This window comes from Notamacropus eugenii, chromosome 2 (genome assembly GCF_028372415.1).
Source record: "Notamacropus eugenii isolate mMacEug1 chromosome 2, mMacEug1.pri_v2, whole genome shotgun sequence".
Lineage (NCBI taxonomy): Eukaryota > Metazoa > Chordata > Mammalia > Diprotodontia > Macropodidae > Notamacropus > Notamacropus eugenii.
This window is the reverse complement of record NC_092873.1, coordinates 89602830-89618819: the sequence shown is the minus strand read 5'-3', so window position 1 is coordinate 89618819 and position 15990 is coordinate 89602830. Positions and strand designations below refer to the sequence as shown.

The 15990-nt window shown below is 44.2% G+C and overlaps 1 protein-coding gene across 2 annotated transcripts in view; it reads right to left on the bottom strand.

The window, feature by feature from the left end:
• The window catches only part of ITPR3 (inositol 1,4,5-trisphosphate receptor type 3), a 121419-nt gene that overhangs the window by 92726 nt on the left and 12703 nt on the right, over nucleotides 1-15990 (bottom strand). For both annotated transcript variants that reach the window (XR_011974168.1, XM_072641780.1), the window contains exon 2: nucleotides 6679-6749. Coding sequence is in view for 1 of the 2 variants with exons in the window: in XM_072641780.1 (XP_072497881.1) it covers nucleotides 6679-6749 (71 nt within the window). In the remaining variant the exon portion in view is untranslated. The remainder of the gene's footprint in view (nucleotides 1-6678; nucleotides 6750-15990) is intronic.

The following is a 15990-nucleotide window of genomic DNA, read 5'->3' as shown; positions in this document are numbered from 1 at the left end:
TGTATCCAATCAGCTTCCATGTTCTGTTGACCTGCAAAACATTTCTTGCATCTGACCCATTCTCTATGCTCACAGAGTCACCACCAGTTAATTCAGGCCTTCATTTCACCTTGACTAAACTATTGCAATAGCTTCCTAATTGGTCTTGATGTGTCCATCCCTTCCCTTATCCTATCCTCCTCTACATGGCTGCCTAACTGATATTCCTAAAAAAACACTTATGACCATGTCATGCTGCACCTCCCTCAAAAATCTTCAATAGTTCCCTGTTGCTTCTAAAATAAAATGCCTCAACCTGGTATTATGACCATCTACCATATGGCTCCTCTTCAAGACTCATTTCATATCATTCTCCTTGTGATATCCTATTTTCCCATACATAATGCACCATCCTCTGCCTCTGTGTCTTTGTCCAGGCTGACCATCATTTTTGGAATTAATTCCTCCTTTATTTCTTCCTCATGTAACCCCTAACCTCCTTTAAAATACAGTTCAGATGATACCTTCCTGATTCCACTATTATCAGACTCTCTCCTTCTTGGAAATTACTTTGTATTACTTGGCCTAGGCTCTCTACTTCCTTGTGTTGCGGTTCTAGCCCCCTAGCTCCTTGATGGCAGACTGGTTCACGTCCGTCTTTATGTCCCTAGCTCTTTGCATAGTACCTTGCTCATAATAAGTGCTTAGTAAATATTTGTTTATTGATTATTGAAATAAGAGAAAGGGTTAAGCTTGGGTGCCAATCGCTGCAGTCACCTCTTAAAGAGGGCCCCAAAAGGGGATTCCTTTGGGACAGTTACACAGCACTGGGGCAGCTCTGGGTAGCAATACCTGAAGAAGCAGGGATCAAGCCTAAAATAACAAGGGATATAAGAGTGTTAAAATGAGGGCAAAGAGGAGAGAAAGTGCAAATAATGGAGCAAGGAAGCCAGTTAGGGCACATCTTGCTGCCCGCTCAAACACGCACATATAGATGTGCACACAGACATACCACCCATACGTAACCAAAGGAAGCAAGCCAGAACCTCAGTCTGCCTCAATTCCGGGGGTGCTGAGCTCTGGTATCTTAGCTCCACTCTCTGAGCGTGTCAGGACTTAGGGCTAGGTTCGGAAGGAGGTTGTAATGGGAAAGACAGCCAAGCAGAAGCTAATAACCCCTGAGGCTTGGAGATCCAACATGGGGCTTATTACAGCTCCTGACAAACCCAGAGGGTGTGTGTGTGTGTGTGTGTGTGTGTGTGTGTGTGTGTGTGTGTGTGTGTGTGTGTGTGTGTGTGTGTGTGTGTGTGTGTTGGGGCAGGATAAAGGGAAGGGAAGTGAGGGAGAAACAAAAGAGAACATCTGAGGAAGATTCAGGAAATGGAACTGGGCAAAATGAAAAGCCTAGAAAACACCTCCTTCTTCTCTGCCCCTTCCTCCAATTCTCTACCCCACCCCCAAGCACAGCCCCATGATACATATTTGATATAGTGGAGACAGCCAGAACTTAGAGTCAGGAGAACTGGATTCGAATTCCAGCCCTGATCCTAACTAGCTGTGTAACCTTGGTCATGCACTTCTTCTCCAAACCTCAGTTTCCTCACATGTAGAATATGGATAAATTATCCTTCCACTACCTAATTTCCAAGTGAACACATTATAAAAGCCTTAAAAGTGCTATCAAAAAGTGGTTTGTACTACACATAGAGTATAGATAAATAATCCTTCCACTGCCTACTTGCCAGGTGAACACATTGTAAAAGCCTTAAAAATGCTATTGAAAGGTGGGTTGTACTGCCAGACTTGTGGGCAGTTTACCTGAAGCCTGAATCATCCTGGCTCCTAAACATCAAGGTCATGGCCCTAATCCATGTGCCCTCTAGTGCTCTGGGATCATCCTAACCCTGGCAGCTGTTATAACCTCCTCTCCAAGAACTTCGGAGTACTGTCCTAGCTCTACCACTAATTCACTTAAATAAGCATTTATTAAGCTCTTACTATGTGCTAAGCACAGAAACACAGACAGAAATAAAACAGTCCGCATCCTCAAGGAGCAGGGGAGAAAACATGTATGCATATAAGTCCGTACAAAAATAAGAAGTAAATACAAACTAATTTGGGGAAGGGGAGCAGAACTCAAAACTGAGAAGATCAGGAAAGGTTTCATTTACAAGGTGGAACTTGCTCTGGGTCTCAATTTCATATAAAAACTAGATAATGATGGGGTGATCCTATGGTCTCAAAGGTTCCTCCCAACTTCAACAGTTTGTGCTCTATGACTTCACCACTGGCCACAGAGGTAGCCAGACACCAATGGCCGATGGCCAGGAGCTGGCAAAGTGGAGCCAGCTTCTGTGGGTTGGCCCTGGGGGAGGGAAGGAGGCGTAAAACTCCAGAGGAGCTAAATTGGCATGTACAAAACAGTATTTAGACATTATTCATTTACTGTCCATCTGCCTGATTGTCCAACCATGCTCTTACTCAGGCCTCAGGCCTCTGGGAAGGCCCCTGTGGTGGGGATAAACAATTCCTGGGAATAGATGGGATGTCCCTAAACTAGGAACAGCCAATAAATGGAGTGACTCCTCCTGGTATTTATCACCCTCTTCTCTATCCCACTCCCAAATTAGAGCAGAGCTCTGCTGAGCAATCAGAACCAGGAGATAGGTAGGTACAGGCTGGCAAGGGTGCCAGGTATGCTGTTTCCCCCCACCCAGGGAACAATGGCTCCTCTTTATGCCAAGTGGCAATTCTCCTGGCTCCAAATAAAGGTTGAAGAGGAGTCCAGAGACGCTTTAGCCTGCCCTGCCACACCACCTCTGCTTGGCCCCGCCTCTAGCCTTGGCAGCCCCACCCCAGGCAGGACCAGAAGCTGTAGAGACCAGATTAAGGGGGAGGGAGGGCACTTTCTCCTAAGGGCTAGATAGGCCCTGGGTTGAAGATTGGCTCTCTCCCACCACCATCTCAAAGCACAGTAGGGAGGGCTAATGCCAAGGTGATGGCAGAAACTGGCACTGTTCAGAGTTGGAATGAGGGCATATAGGTCCCTGGTATGGACATATTGGAAGCAGAAAGGGGAGAGTCCTTAGTCTGGCCTCAGATCTGGCTGGTGCCACTCCCTAGCTTTGGGGAAATGGGGGGAGGGGGAGGGGAGAGTGGGGGAGTCAATGCAGCATTTGTTCAGCAAAGCAGTTTTTTTGTTGTTGGAAATTGGCCTCAAACTCTCTCAACTCCAGCCCCCAGGCAAATCTTCTGCCACACCCACCTTCCTGACAGATCCCCAGCAGACACACACACACACACACACACACACACACACACACACACACACACACACACACACACACACACACATATCCCTTTGCTGAAGCAAACACACCCAAATTGGACATAAACACACATACCTAGCCTCATGCATAGACCCTTCTGGCAACATAGTCCTCTCCAGAGAGACACTTTCTTTCTTTCTCTCTGTCTTTCTTTCTTCCTTCCTTTTTTCTTCCTTCTTTTCTTTCTTTCTTTTCTTTCTCCCTCCTTCTCCTCTCTCCCCACTTGTTCATTTCTGATATGTTACTTTTTTCTGTTCCCTTTCTCTGTATCAGTCTTTCTCCATCTCTCTCTGTCTCTCTCGTCTCTCTGTCTCTCTGTCTCTGTCTCTCTGTCTCTTCCTCTCTCTCTGTCTCTCTCGGTCTCTGTCTCTCTCTCTCTCTCTGTCTCTGTCCCTCTCCCTCTCACTCTCTTTCTCTCTCTCTCTGTGTCTCTCTCTCTCTGTCTCTTTCTCTCTGTCTCTCTCTCTCTGTCTCCATATGCCTCTCTCTAGCTTACCCATCCTCTTTCTCTTCACTCTTACTCATTCTCTTCCTCTTTCTTGATCATTTTGTATGTGTCTTTCTGTCCCACCCACCTTACCTATCTCCTCTCTATGTGTCTCTCTCTCACCTCATTTCTCTGGGTCTCTGTCTTTCTGTATGTCTGTCTTCTATCTTTCTATCTGTCTGTCTTTCTGTCTGTCTGTCTGTCTGTCTCTCTCTCTCTCTCTCTCTCTCTCACACACACACACACAGCTCAAAATTCCTGTATTCTACCCTCTCAGCAGGGCTCAGAGAGGAAAATCCTAGAAGGAATCACAAATTCCCAAGGGAACTCCTCCCTGTAGGGAGGAAGGGCCTTCTCATGATCCTGCCAAAACTCTAGGGAAGGAAATCCCAAGGCACTCTGCTGGAATTCTGTTTGCAAGTCTTTGCTAGCACCGTCTAACCTAAATCCCTTTTGTTGTAAATGAAATCCATGGCCTTGGATCTGCCAGCTATCTGGGGGTCTAAGCCATGGCAAGAATAAGTCCTGGAAAGGCATCCTCCTGTCTCTTCTGTTCTTGCACCTTTGGGATCCATTATGGGAGAAAGGTCAATTGGACCTGCAAACACAGTAAAAGCCTGAACACAAACTCCCTTCAATTTTGAGCTTAATAGGGAGTTTTTCTAGGCTGAGTTATTTAGACCTGCCAGCCAAGACATGAGAGGACTTGGGCCACTCAACTCTCTGGGTCCTTCTCAACAAAGGCTCTATCTAGACAATAATTCTCAACAGAATAAGGTCCCCAGGGGAGGGTCCCAGGTCATCAGGCCTATACATCTAAATGTTCCTTCCCTCACTCCATAACTCTGTGGCAGGGGGTGGAATACCTCGGAGAAAGCAGTTAGGTCGCTTTAGAAAAAACCTGGGTACATGGACCAAAGAATCAGGTGTGGGGTAAAGAAAGGGATGACCTCCATCTTTCTTTCTCTATTGACCCTTTGAGTCCTAGGCCATCTAGCAGTAGAATCCAAGCAACGCTGTCCCTTCCCCCACTCCCCCAACACCATATCCCATCCTCTAACCTGGCTGGGGTAAAAATGACTGGGTATGGGATCAGGATTTTCTTAAAAATCTGCAAATCTCCCAGAATCCCTTGGGAGAACAATTCTAGGCTAATCTCTCCCTCAGCAGCCAGCGTGGGCAGGAATAGCATGGTGGCAAGCAAGCCTGGCGTGTTCCTGCCTGCACCCCTACCCCACCCCACCCCACACGGCCTCACCCATCACGCCACAAATCTGTCTGTCTGTCTCCCTGTTTTATCCGCAGTCACAGAAAATAATAATGAGGATGACACCTTGAACGTGTAAAGCATTTTCAGGCACATGATCTTCTTTGCATGTCACAACACCCCAGTGAGGTGAGCAGGGCAGGGCTTCACCCGGGGAGAACTGAGGCCCATAGAGGGGAAATGACTTGCCTGAGGTCATACTCTAAATCAGAAATTCCCCAATAGCATATTAGGACCCCTGTAGTGGGGGAGAGGGCTGGGAGTGGCTATGGAACTATTTCAAGGGATCAGATAAGATAATATGCATAAAAGGGCTCTGAAAACCTTTATGTCTATATAAATGTTAGCTATTAGAGAGACAGTGAGACGAGAAAGAAATAGAAACAGAAACAAAAAGACAGAGATAGAGAGACAGTGAGACAGATACAGGGAAAAGAAGCGCATATAGTAATCTCTTATTATGTGCTAGGCACAGTGCTAAGCACTAGAGATACAAATATATACAAGTTAGATCGTCCCTGTGCCCACAGAGGTTAGATTCTGATGGCAAAGACAATAAATACCTAAAGAGAAGCTTGAGGGGAAGGAGAGGGGAGGCCCAGAGGGATAAGGTTCCCACTCAGGGGACAAGGCTACATGGAAGGAAATGGAAGGAAAATTGGAAGAGGGAGAAAAGTCAGGAGTGAAGTTAGCATGCCATGGCTCCATATGATAAGTTCTGGCCCAGGGACTGCCCATTCAGGAGCACAGGCCTTTTGATTCTAAGCATTAAGGCAGGGATGGGGAACCTTCAGCCCAGAGGTCACATGTGGCCCTCTAGGTCCCAGACCTAGACCCACATGTGGCCTTAAGGCTACAGGTTCCTCACCCCTCCATAATTAAGGGATCTACACATTTTCTCAATCAAAGAATACTTATGGTACAACCACTATCCTGGGGTATCCTAGAGGAGGGGATGGCCTATGAAATTTTTGTATGTTATAAAGGGGTCTTCATACTAGAAAAGGTTGAGAAACACTCCTCCATATAGTGGCTGGGGTCAAGATACAAACCCAGGGTTCCTGATTTCCAAGACTGGCTGATTGGATACTCTCCCTGCCACCCCCACAGTCTCCTCTCCCAGGTTATGGAGAGCCCCGCCCCCCCTTGCTGTTGTGGTTGTTCAATCATTTTCAGTTGTGTCCAATTCTTTGTGACCCCATGTAGGGTTTTCTTGGCAAATATAATAGAGTAGTTTGCTATTTATTCCCTCTCAAACTCATTTCACAGATGAGGAAACTGAGGCAAACAGGGTTAAGTGACTTGCCTAGAGTCACACAGGTAGGAAGTATCTGAGACCAGATTTGAACTCATGAAGATGAGTCTTCTTGACTCAGAGTAATGAAAGGTTCACAAAGAATCCTAAGCAGGAACCCAGTCTGGGCCAGTGGAGGGATGTGACACCCCCTACCACCACCACTTCTAAGAGGTAGGAAGGAAGCTCTAGTGATAAGTTTCTTTGATTATATGATGGCAAGCTGGAAGCAGAGACCAAGAGACAGACCCCCACAGAGCCCGCCCCTTCCCCCTCCTGCTCATCCTACTGCTTGCTGCTCAGGGCAGGTTGAAAGGCTTACCTCGGAACTTCTTTGGTGGATTCTCCAAGTCACCAGCAGCTGGTTCCACCACACAGCGGTCATCCACCAGCCTGGAAAATAGAGCAGTCCCATTGACAACAAATTCAATCCACCAAACGCTTTCCTGAGAGCCTCCAGCTACATGTACGTGGCATCGTAGGGGCTCAATATTGACTAAGATCATAGGATCACAGGCTGAAAGTTGCAAGGTGCCTCAGAGCCCATGTGATCTGACCCCTTCATTTACAGATGAAGGAACTGAAGTCCAGAGAGGTTGTGACTTGGCCAAGGTCACATAGGTAGGGGCAGAGTCAGTCTGTCAGATACAGAGCTCTCTGACTTCAAAACCACTATTTTCTACTGTACTACACTGCTTTCTTTTTGTTACTTTTTGAATTCTAGTGGTATCCCTCCCTCCCTTCCTCCCAGCTGTGCATCAGAGAAGGCCAACAGTGTGTGTGTGTGTGTGTGTGTGTGCATGTGTAACCATACAACACATCCTTGCACATATCAGTCCTTTCTCTGAAAATGCATAGAATTTTCCTTCCTAAATCCTTTGTAGCTGACTTGAATATTCATATGACTCAGAATAGCTTAGTCATTCAGTTACTCTCCGAACAACATTGCTGTTACTGTCCACAACTTTCTGGCAGTTCTGCTCGTTTCGCTCTACATTATTTCATGCAAGTCTTTCTTTGTTTTTCTAAAATCGACCTGCTCATCACTTCTTACAGTACAGTAGTATTCCACCACAATTCTATGCCACAACTTATTCAGCCATACCAACTGATGGGCACCTTCTCAATTTCCAATTATGCTACTTCTTAAGCCGTCTTCAAAATCCTTCTGGCTTGGAGTGAGGTAGAGAGATCAGGAAAGTCTTCATGAAGAAGGAAGCAGCATTATCACAGATTTAGACTGAGGACATATGTCTGAGTCCTATGCAACCCAGGGCAATTCATTTTCTCTTTGTAAGCCTCAGTTTCTTTGTTTTTGGAATGAAAAAGTTCAATTTAAATGGCCTTTAAGGCCCCTTCCAGCTCAAATCTATGGTCCAATGTCAGCAAAGAGAAAGCTCTCCCTTACAGTCTTTTATTTTTTTGGAGGGGAGAAAGCAAGCTAATTGGGGTTAAATGACTTGCCCAAGGTCACACAGCTATTAAGCGTCAAGTGTCTGAGGCCAGATTTGAACTCAGGTCCTCCTGACTCCAGGGCCGGTGCTCTAGCACACAATAGACCACCTCCCCCAACCCTTAGTATAGTTGTAGTATGAAATGAGGAGTTCTACAATATTCCCACATACGTAGACACAAACACAGATGGATGCCTGAAGTATCTCCATTAGGATTTCATCAATTCCAGTTAAGCTCTGCTTTCTCCAGATTCTTCTTTTAAAATATAAATATCCCAGGGAAAGTCACGTACTAGCAGAGGTGCCCAAACTGATTTGACCTACCACCCCCTTTTAAAAAACAAATTGCTCAGCACCCCTCGGAAATCTACTTTCTTTAACTCTTTAATTTTTCTAAAATTTGCATCATTTCAAACTACTACCACCCCCCTCCCACTCCCCATTGTTCCAGTACCCCCCTGGGGGCAGTATCACCCACTTTAGGAACCTATGCAAAAGACTGAGTTTGTCAGATCATTTTCCCCCCAGAGAGAAGGGGCTACTATAGCAGGAAATAATTAAAACTCAGAATTAAGGTTCAGGACAGAGAAAGGGGCGGCTGTGCTAAGTGAAAACAAGAAAAAGGAAATCCAATTTTCTTTGAGGGACTTCACAGTAGATTGGCACTCATGCCCTGAACCCTATGCCTTCTGCATAGCTTCTAACACTGAAAAGGGTAAGATTCCTCAATCCATGAAGGGGGCAGAAAAAGAAAGGGCCTCAGCACATACCAGACCTATGCATGATGATTTATGATGTATGCACACATTTACGATGATATATGATGATTTATTTTTTACGCCCCCCCCCCCCATTGGGTATAACTAGAGGAAGCCCTCAGGAAGAGGAACTATTGCTGTTTGAGGAGCTGGGGTAATGGCAACCTATCTATTCTGGGGACAGAGTGAGGAGGGGTCCCAGGATCAACATCTGTCTGAGTGTCTACCTTTCCTTCTGTGCATCATGCTGTCTGGTTGTATGGCTGGCACTCTCACAACCCCTAAGAGACAAATACCTTCCTTCCTCTTTGGACTTCACTTCCTCCTAAGGAGATGGGACTGAATGATTCCTCAAGTCCCTTCCAGCTATGGTCTTAAAAGTATAACTAAGGACACTTATGAAAAGCACTGTGATACACTGGGAAGGTCATTACCTTCTGGACCAAGAGGATCTGGTTCAAATCATGTCTCTGTCACTTACTACCAGTATGATGCTGAATAAGTCACAAACTCTCTGGGCCTCAGTTTCCTTAACTTTAAAATAGTGAGGTAGGGAATCTGCAGTCTCGAGGTCACATGTGGCCTTCTAGGTCCTTGGGTGCAGCCTTTTGACAGAATCCAAGTTTTACAGAATAAATCCTTTTATTAAAGGGATCTGTTCTATGAGGTTTGGATTCAGTCAAAAGGCTACACTTGAGGACCTAGCAGGTCACATGTGGCCTTAAAGCCCTGGACTAGACGGTCTCTAAGGTTCTTTCCAGCTTCTGAATCCATGATGTGACAGGGGGATATATCCCCAAGTGCTTAGCACAATTATTATTGAAAATAATAAGCACTTAATAAATATTTTTTTTTACTCATTCATTGAACACTATCCCCCATCCCAAGGTTCCTCTACCCTGGTACCCCATGGATCTGTCCTCTCTATTTCTCTTTTTTTTTTCTGCTTTCATTCTCTCCTTTCTCCCCCAATAAAAATTTATACATCTTCAGTTTCAGGAGGATAGAACTGTCAACAGAAGGCATCATGCTGGGGTTGGGGCTTAATCATTCCAGACCTTAAAAGATGTGTAGGACTCAGAGGGGCAGAAGCAGAGTGGGGGAAGTCTATTAGCCCACAGACATCCACTATCCAACTCACACTGACACTGTTCACTGAACAGATGGAAAAGGAGTGGAAAGAATCTTGACTTATTATCTTTTTTTTATACCTCCAAGTAGTACCAGAAGCCCTAAAAGAGCTCTTGACCCCGAAAGTTGACCCCAAGGAGACTCATAAGTCCAGAAACCCTAGAATCAGTCTGTTCTACCAAGCCTCCCCACAGTGCCACTGTCTAAGTAAGATTTAGATGGCTCAGAGTCTCTCAGCTAGGATTCCAGCATCAGAGATTTAGAACTGAAAGGAGTTTAGAGTTTAGTCGTCACTTTGCAGAAAACTGAGGTGACCCAAGAGGTGATTTGCCCAAAGTAACACAGGATAAATAAAGGGTAGAAGAAACGATAGACCATGATGTAAAGTTGTCACCTCTTTGTTTTGAGTATAAACTGTGTACTGGGATCTTTAAGGAAATTCAGATTAAGTGCTTCTCCTCTCTCAGGATTTCCCCATAATCTCTGCCCTCAGGAAGTTCCCATTCTAATCCAAGAGACAGGGGAACCTATCTGATCCCAAGTGACCCCAGGTTGCTGTCTCAAGGAAGTAGGAATGCCTCTGAAGGACCAGTTTTGTGCAGGGTTGAGAAGGAGAATGATAAAGAATGGCCAAGAGGGGAGGGATCACGGGAGCTAGAATTGGAATGGATTTTAAAGACCATTTAATCCAGGGGTTTTTAACCTAGAATTCATGAACTTTACACACACACACACACACACACACACACACACACACACACACACACACACACACAATCTAGTCTCAGACACTGTGTGACCCTAGGCAAGTCACTTAACCCCATTTGTCTCCGTTTTTTCCATCTGTAAAATAAGCTGGAGAAGGAAATGGCAAAATACTCCAGTATCTTAAACCCCAAACAAAGAGTTGGACACAACTGAAAATAAGTGAGCCAACAACAACCATAGGTTTCACTAGACTGTGACAGGGGCCCTTGACACACACAAAAAGTTAAGAACTCCTGATCTAATCCAATCTTCTCAATTTACAGATGAGGAAACTAAGGCCCAGAGAGAGTTCATGACTTGTCCAAGGTCACAGAGCTGGTAACTAAAAGAGCCAGAATTCAAACCAACATCCTCTGATTCAAATCCAGTGCTCTTGCCCTTGTAAACAGTGGATGAGAGAAATAAACTAGGCAGCTGCCTGTGAGGGACAAGCAGTCAGTTTTTGCTATTTACAGGGGAATGAATTACAAGGAAAGGAATTGATGAGATATAGGGTGAATATTGAGAGAGGGGGGGAACACAGGAGGGCAGCAGGTCCAACAGATGCCTGAAGACCAAGCTATCCCTGGATTTAAAAACATAGTCTACAGTAGCTACAGACAAGGTCAGCAGACTATAACAGTCTTCTTCATGGTATAATTTAAGAGGCCTCCCTGAAAATGCCCCTTGACAAAAATATCCTCACATCTAGCCAGCCATAGCACCAGGAATTCCTACATATTTTCTCCTTCCAACATTTACCATCAGGGAGGAGTAACCCAGAAAATCATTATCAGTCACTAAGAGATTAGTAGGAATTACTTTATCAGAAATCACTTTATCAGATCAGTTGGTTACCTAACACAGAGTAAGACCCAGAGGGGATGGGACACAAGACAGGTAAATCTAGAAGAGGGAGGAGAGAACAGATCCTAAGGAGTGGAGGGACAAAGCAAGAATGTCTTGGTCAGAGTAGAAGTTCTAGAAGTTGTCCCTTTTTCTCCCCACCCAAGGCCTGAGTAGCAGTGGTCATGAAATACTCTCAAGAAATTCTTCCAACTCCCCTCTACCACCACATGCACAGGCCCATGAGTCCCTTATCACCAAACTTTCTCTATCCTCCCATGCCTGCATGCCCAATAATGAGAAACATCACACTTTTCAAAGGTGGGGAGTTATGTAGGAAGGAAACCTCCAGCCCCTTCATCAGGGCTTCCTCCGCCAAGTGAAATTCAGTTCAGCAGCCTCTGAGCTGCTGCTATGATGCTGTTGCTGCTGCTTCTACTACTGCCACTGCCCAGAGAGGAGAGCAAAGACAGTCCTCGCTTTCCTAGCTGCCAGCTTGGTTGTTCCTCCTAGTTCCAGGACAGATGCAGGGTTCCCGAGAGGCCCTGGAGGCAGATGGCAAGTGAAGAAGAGAGAGCAAGCTGTTTCTCAAGCTCCTTTCCTTTTGAGTGCTCTCATGATACACCCCCTCTCCTCTCCTACAAAAAGCCCTCTTGCCCTAAAGGCTACCCAAGATGGAGAAGTCATTTCTAATACCAGTCTCCTCCTTGGAAGAAGTGTGGTATAGTGGAAAAAAACACTGCCTCTGGATTCAGAGAACTAGGCTCAAACCTCACCTTTATCATTTACTACCTGAGTTACTTTTGAGCAAATCAACGCTAGGCCTCAGTTTCTCCACCTGTAAAATTAGACAACTGAATCTGATGGCTTCTGAGGTCTGTTCTGACTCTATAATACTTTAATACCTCAAATCTTCATAGATTAATTAACAAATTAAACAAACATTTGTTTAATGTCTACTATATACTAAGTACTATGCCAGGCACTAGAGAAAATACAAACTTATTCCCTCTGTCATCATGGTGTAATGTACACAGTATAGTGGAAGGCACACTGGCTCTGGAGTCAGAGGGCTGCTTTTTTTAAGCAATGTCTGACTAATTGTGAATCCATATTGGTGTTTTCTTGGCAAAGATAGTGGAGTGGTTTGCTATTTCCTTCTCCAGCTCACATGACAGGAAGAGAAAGTGACTTGCTAGGGTCACAGATCTAGTAAGTGGCCAAATCTGAACTCGAGTCTTCCTGACTCCGGGGCCAGCACTCTATACACTGTACCACTAACCCACCTGGAGTCACAAGACCTGGACTCAAATCCAGCTTCTGACAACTTGACCTCAATTTCTTCTACTGTATGTAAAATGAGGGAGTTAGACAAGATGACCTTTCAGGACTCTTCCAATATGGGTCTTCTAAATTTCAAAACACATCCACAATTAATTAGAATACAAAATGACATATAACAAGTATCTCGGAGAGGCCAAAACAAAGTGCTCTGTGAGGTTCAAGGGGGAAGTCATTACTAACACAAGAGACTTAGGAAAGACTCGTTGGCAAAGGAGGCATCTGAATTGGTTTTTAAAAGATAGGTAAGTATTTGACAAGAGGGTTACCACTCACAGCCCTATCTACAGTCATAGTAAAACTTGGGGGACTAGCAGGAGTTGTTTCTACTTCCTTCCCCTAAGCAATTTCATCACCCCTTCTAAATACTGAGTTTATGTCTTTGGTAGGAATTCACTCCAGGCATCACCCTTGGGAGAGAGAGGAAAAGCATCTGTGTTTATTAAACTAACATAGGCCACAGGTGTGCATAATTATCCTTGTAATCAGAACTCTATTCACACAGGCCATCCCTTAAAAAAAAAAAATTTAGCATCTGCTCATGTTACCTCATAAGAGTTTAGGGCAACACCATGGCCCATCTCATAACCCTCCCCGTAGGCTCTGGCTAAACTTAGGGGAAGGGATGGATACATCACTAAGATGAAAGATACCACAGCACAGTCAACATTTGTACTCAGGTCCTCTGATTCCAAATCCAGGGCTTTTCCCACAATACCACATTATGTATAGATCTCTCTATTCCTCCTATTTCTTGTCCATTTGAGTTTATGCAACTATCCTTGACGAGGGGCCTCAACCTACTTCTCCATCTCTCATAACTCTCCTGGACAAATCCTCTGCTCCAGTCAGCCTGGTCTTTTTTCTGCCCAGTCTATACACAACATCCATTTCCACTTCACCGCTGCTTCTGCTGTTCCCCCTCAAATTCTCTTCTCTCTTCTCTAAATTCTATCCTTTACCCAAAATCCAGCTTAAGTCCTTTCTCCTCTGAGACTTTCTCCTTTTTCATTGACTGCTGTAGCCCACAGTGATCTTTCTTTCCTCTGATTTCCCATGGTATTGAACTATAACATTGGAAGATTTGAAACTGGACAGCACGTTGAAGACTTACTAATTCAACTCACTCACTTTATAGGGAAAGAAACTAAGCTCCAGTGAGGTTAATTTTGCCAAATATGACTCAGGTAATAGCAGAGCCAGGTCTTCTGCCTCCTGACCCACTGTTATTTCACTTACGTTAGCTTCAGGGATTCTTTATAACTTCCAAAATCTTCAGCCTGACATTCAAGGCCCTAAAATCAACCTCCCTGACCAGCCCTATCTCCCACTCCAGTCCCTACAGAATCTATGTTCCACTGAACTAGACTACTTTTGGTGCCCTGGACCACACCTGAATTCTCCTACCTCTCATAGCCTCACTATGCACTGAATGTTCTACCTCTATCCTGAAATCAAAACCCAGCTCAAATGCTTTCATAAAGTCTTCCCTGATCCCCTTCTCCCCCAAAAGAAAACTACCTTTTACTCCTCAGACCATAGAAAGCAGGTAACTTGCATGTAACTTACACACTTGTTTTCTATGTTATGTTATAGCTATTTGTGTCCTACTAGACTATAAGATCCTGGAGGGCAAGGTCTGTTTCTCAGCCAATCTTTTTTTTAATCTCTCCGTATGCCTATCAGAATGCTTTGAACACAATAAACTCTTAATAAATGTTTCATGAATTGGCAGACAAAAGGGGAAGGAAGGAACAAGCATTTATTAAGGCCTTATTATAGTGCCAGGCACTATGCTAAGTCCCTTAAAATTCTCTCATTTGATCCTTGCAACAACTCTGGGAGGTAGGTGTTATTATTAACCTCATTTACAGTTGAGGAAACTGAGGCAGACAGATGTTAAGTGACTTGCCCAAGGTCACATGGCTAGTAAATGTCTGTGCCTAGATTTGGACTCAGGTCTTCTTGATTCTAGACACAGCCCTCTATCCACTGCATTGCCCAGATGCCTCTAGAGAGGGGTTGAAGATGTTGCCAGAGATAGGATAAGGTGAGGCTGAACATGAAGGCTGTTCCTGCCTTATTCTGTCCTGAGGAAGGGACTTATACCAGGACCCCAAGACCTTAACTCAGGAGAAAAACAAAAAAGAAGGTAGCATTTATACTCCCAAATCCTTGAATGGTTCTTAGCAATCACCATCTCAAGGAAGTAAGACCTGCTCTGCCCAATGTGGACTTTGAGATTTAGCCTAAGAAAGGCAATGAAGGCAGAAGCAGGGTAGGGCAGTGGGGAGATTAGATAAGGAAAAAAGACTACCAAGAGAGGAAGTTGAAATGAATGTTGAAAATCATGACTGGGAATTCCCATAAGGGTAGCATTGGGAGCTTCATTGTTACTTTCCTCATCTCTGTCAAAAACAGAATAGAGCTTCTGTAGGAAGGACTGACTTAGACTAGACACAATGAAGAGCACTCTTGGCTGCAGGAGATGGGAATGGAGGATCAAAGAAAGAAGAGAGGAACCCATATGTGCATAAATGTTTATAACACCTTTTTTAATGGTGGCAAAAAATTGGAAACTAAGGGAGTGTCCGTCACCTAGGGAATGGTTGAACAAAATAATGGTGTATAAATGCAACAGAATACTAGTGTGCTGTAAAAACAAAAAAACTGAGAGATAATTCTGAGAAACCTGCAAAGACATGAGTGAATTAATGCAGAGTGAAGTAAGTAGAACCAAGAAAGCAATTTATATAATAATATAGAGAAAAACAACTTTAAGAGACTTAAGAACTCTGTTCAGCATAACGACCAACCACAATTCCACATGATTGATGATGAAGCAAACTACCCTCCTCCTAACAAGGAGGTAAGGGACTCAGGGGTGCAAAATGAGACCTTTTCATTCACATAGTCAACGAGCGAATTTGTTTTGCTTGGTTGTGCATATCATCTTTTTCTTTTTTTCAATAGGAAGAACATGAGAAGGGGGGAAAATATATTTTTTGTTAACTGAAAAAAATAAAGTTACATTTTTTGAAATATAGAGGGAGGCTATGGGATTCCTGTCTTTGGAGCTTTTATACTAAGGACCCCCAACCACTCACTGAGGAGTCTAATGACAGAGGTAGAAAATATGGGGAAGAAGAAAGAAAGACCCCATATAACAAAATATTCATAGTTCCTCTTTTTGTGGTAGCAAAGAATTGGAAACTTAAGTGGGCAAATGGCTAAACAAATTTTGGTATCTGGTACAAATTTGTACCTGGTACAAATTTTGTAATGGAATATTATTGTGCCATGAAAAACAGTGATGACAAAAAATTCAAAGAAACACAGGAAGACTTGTGTGACTGG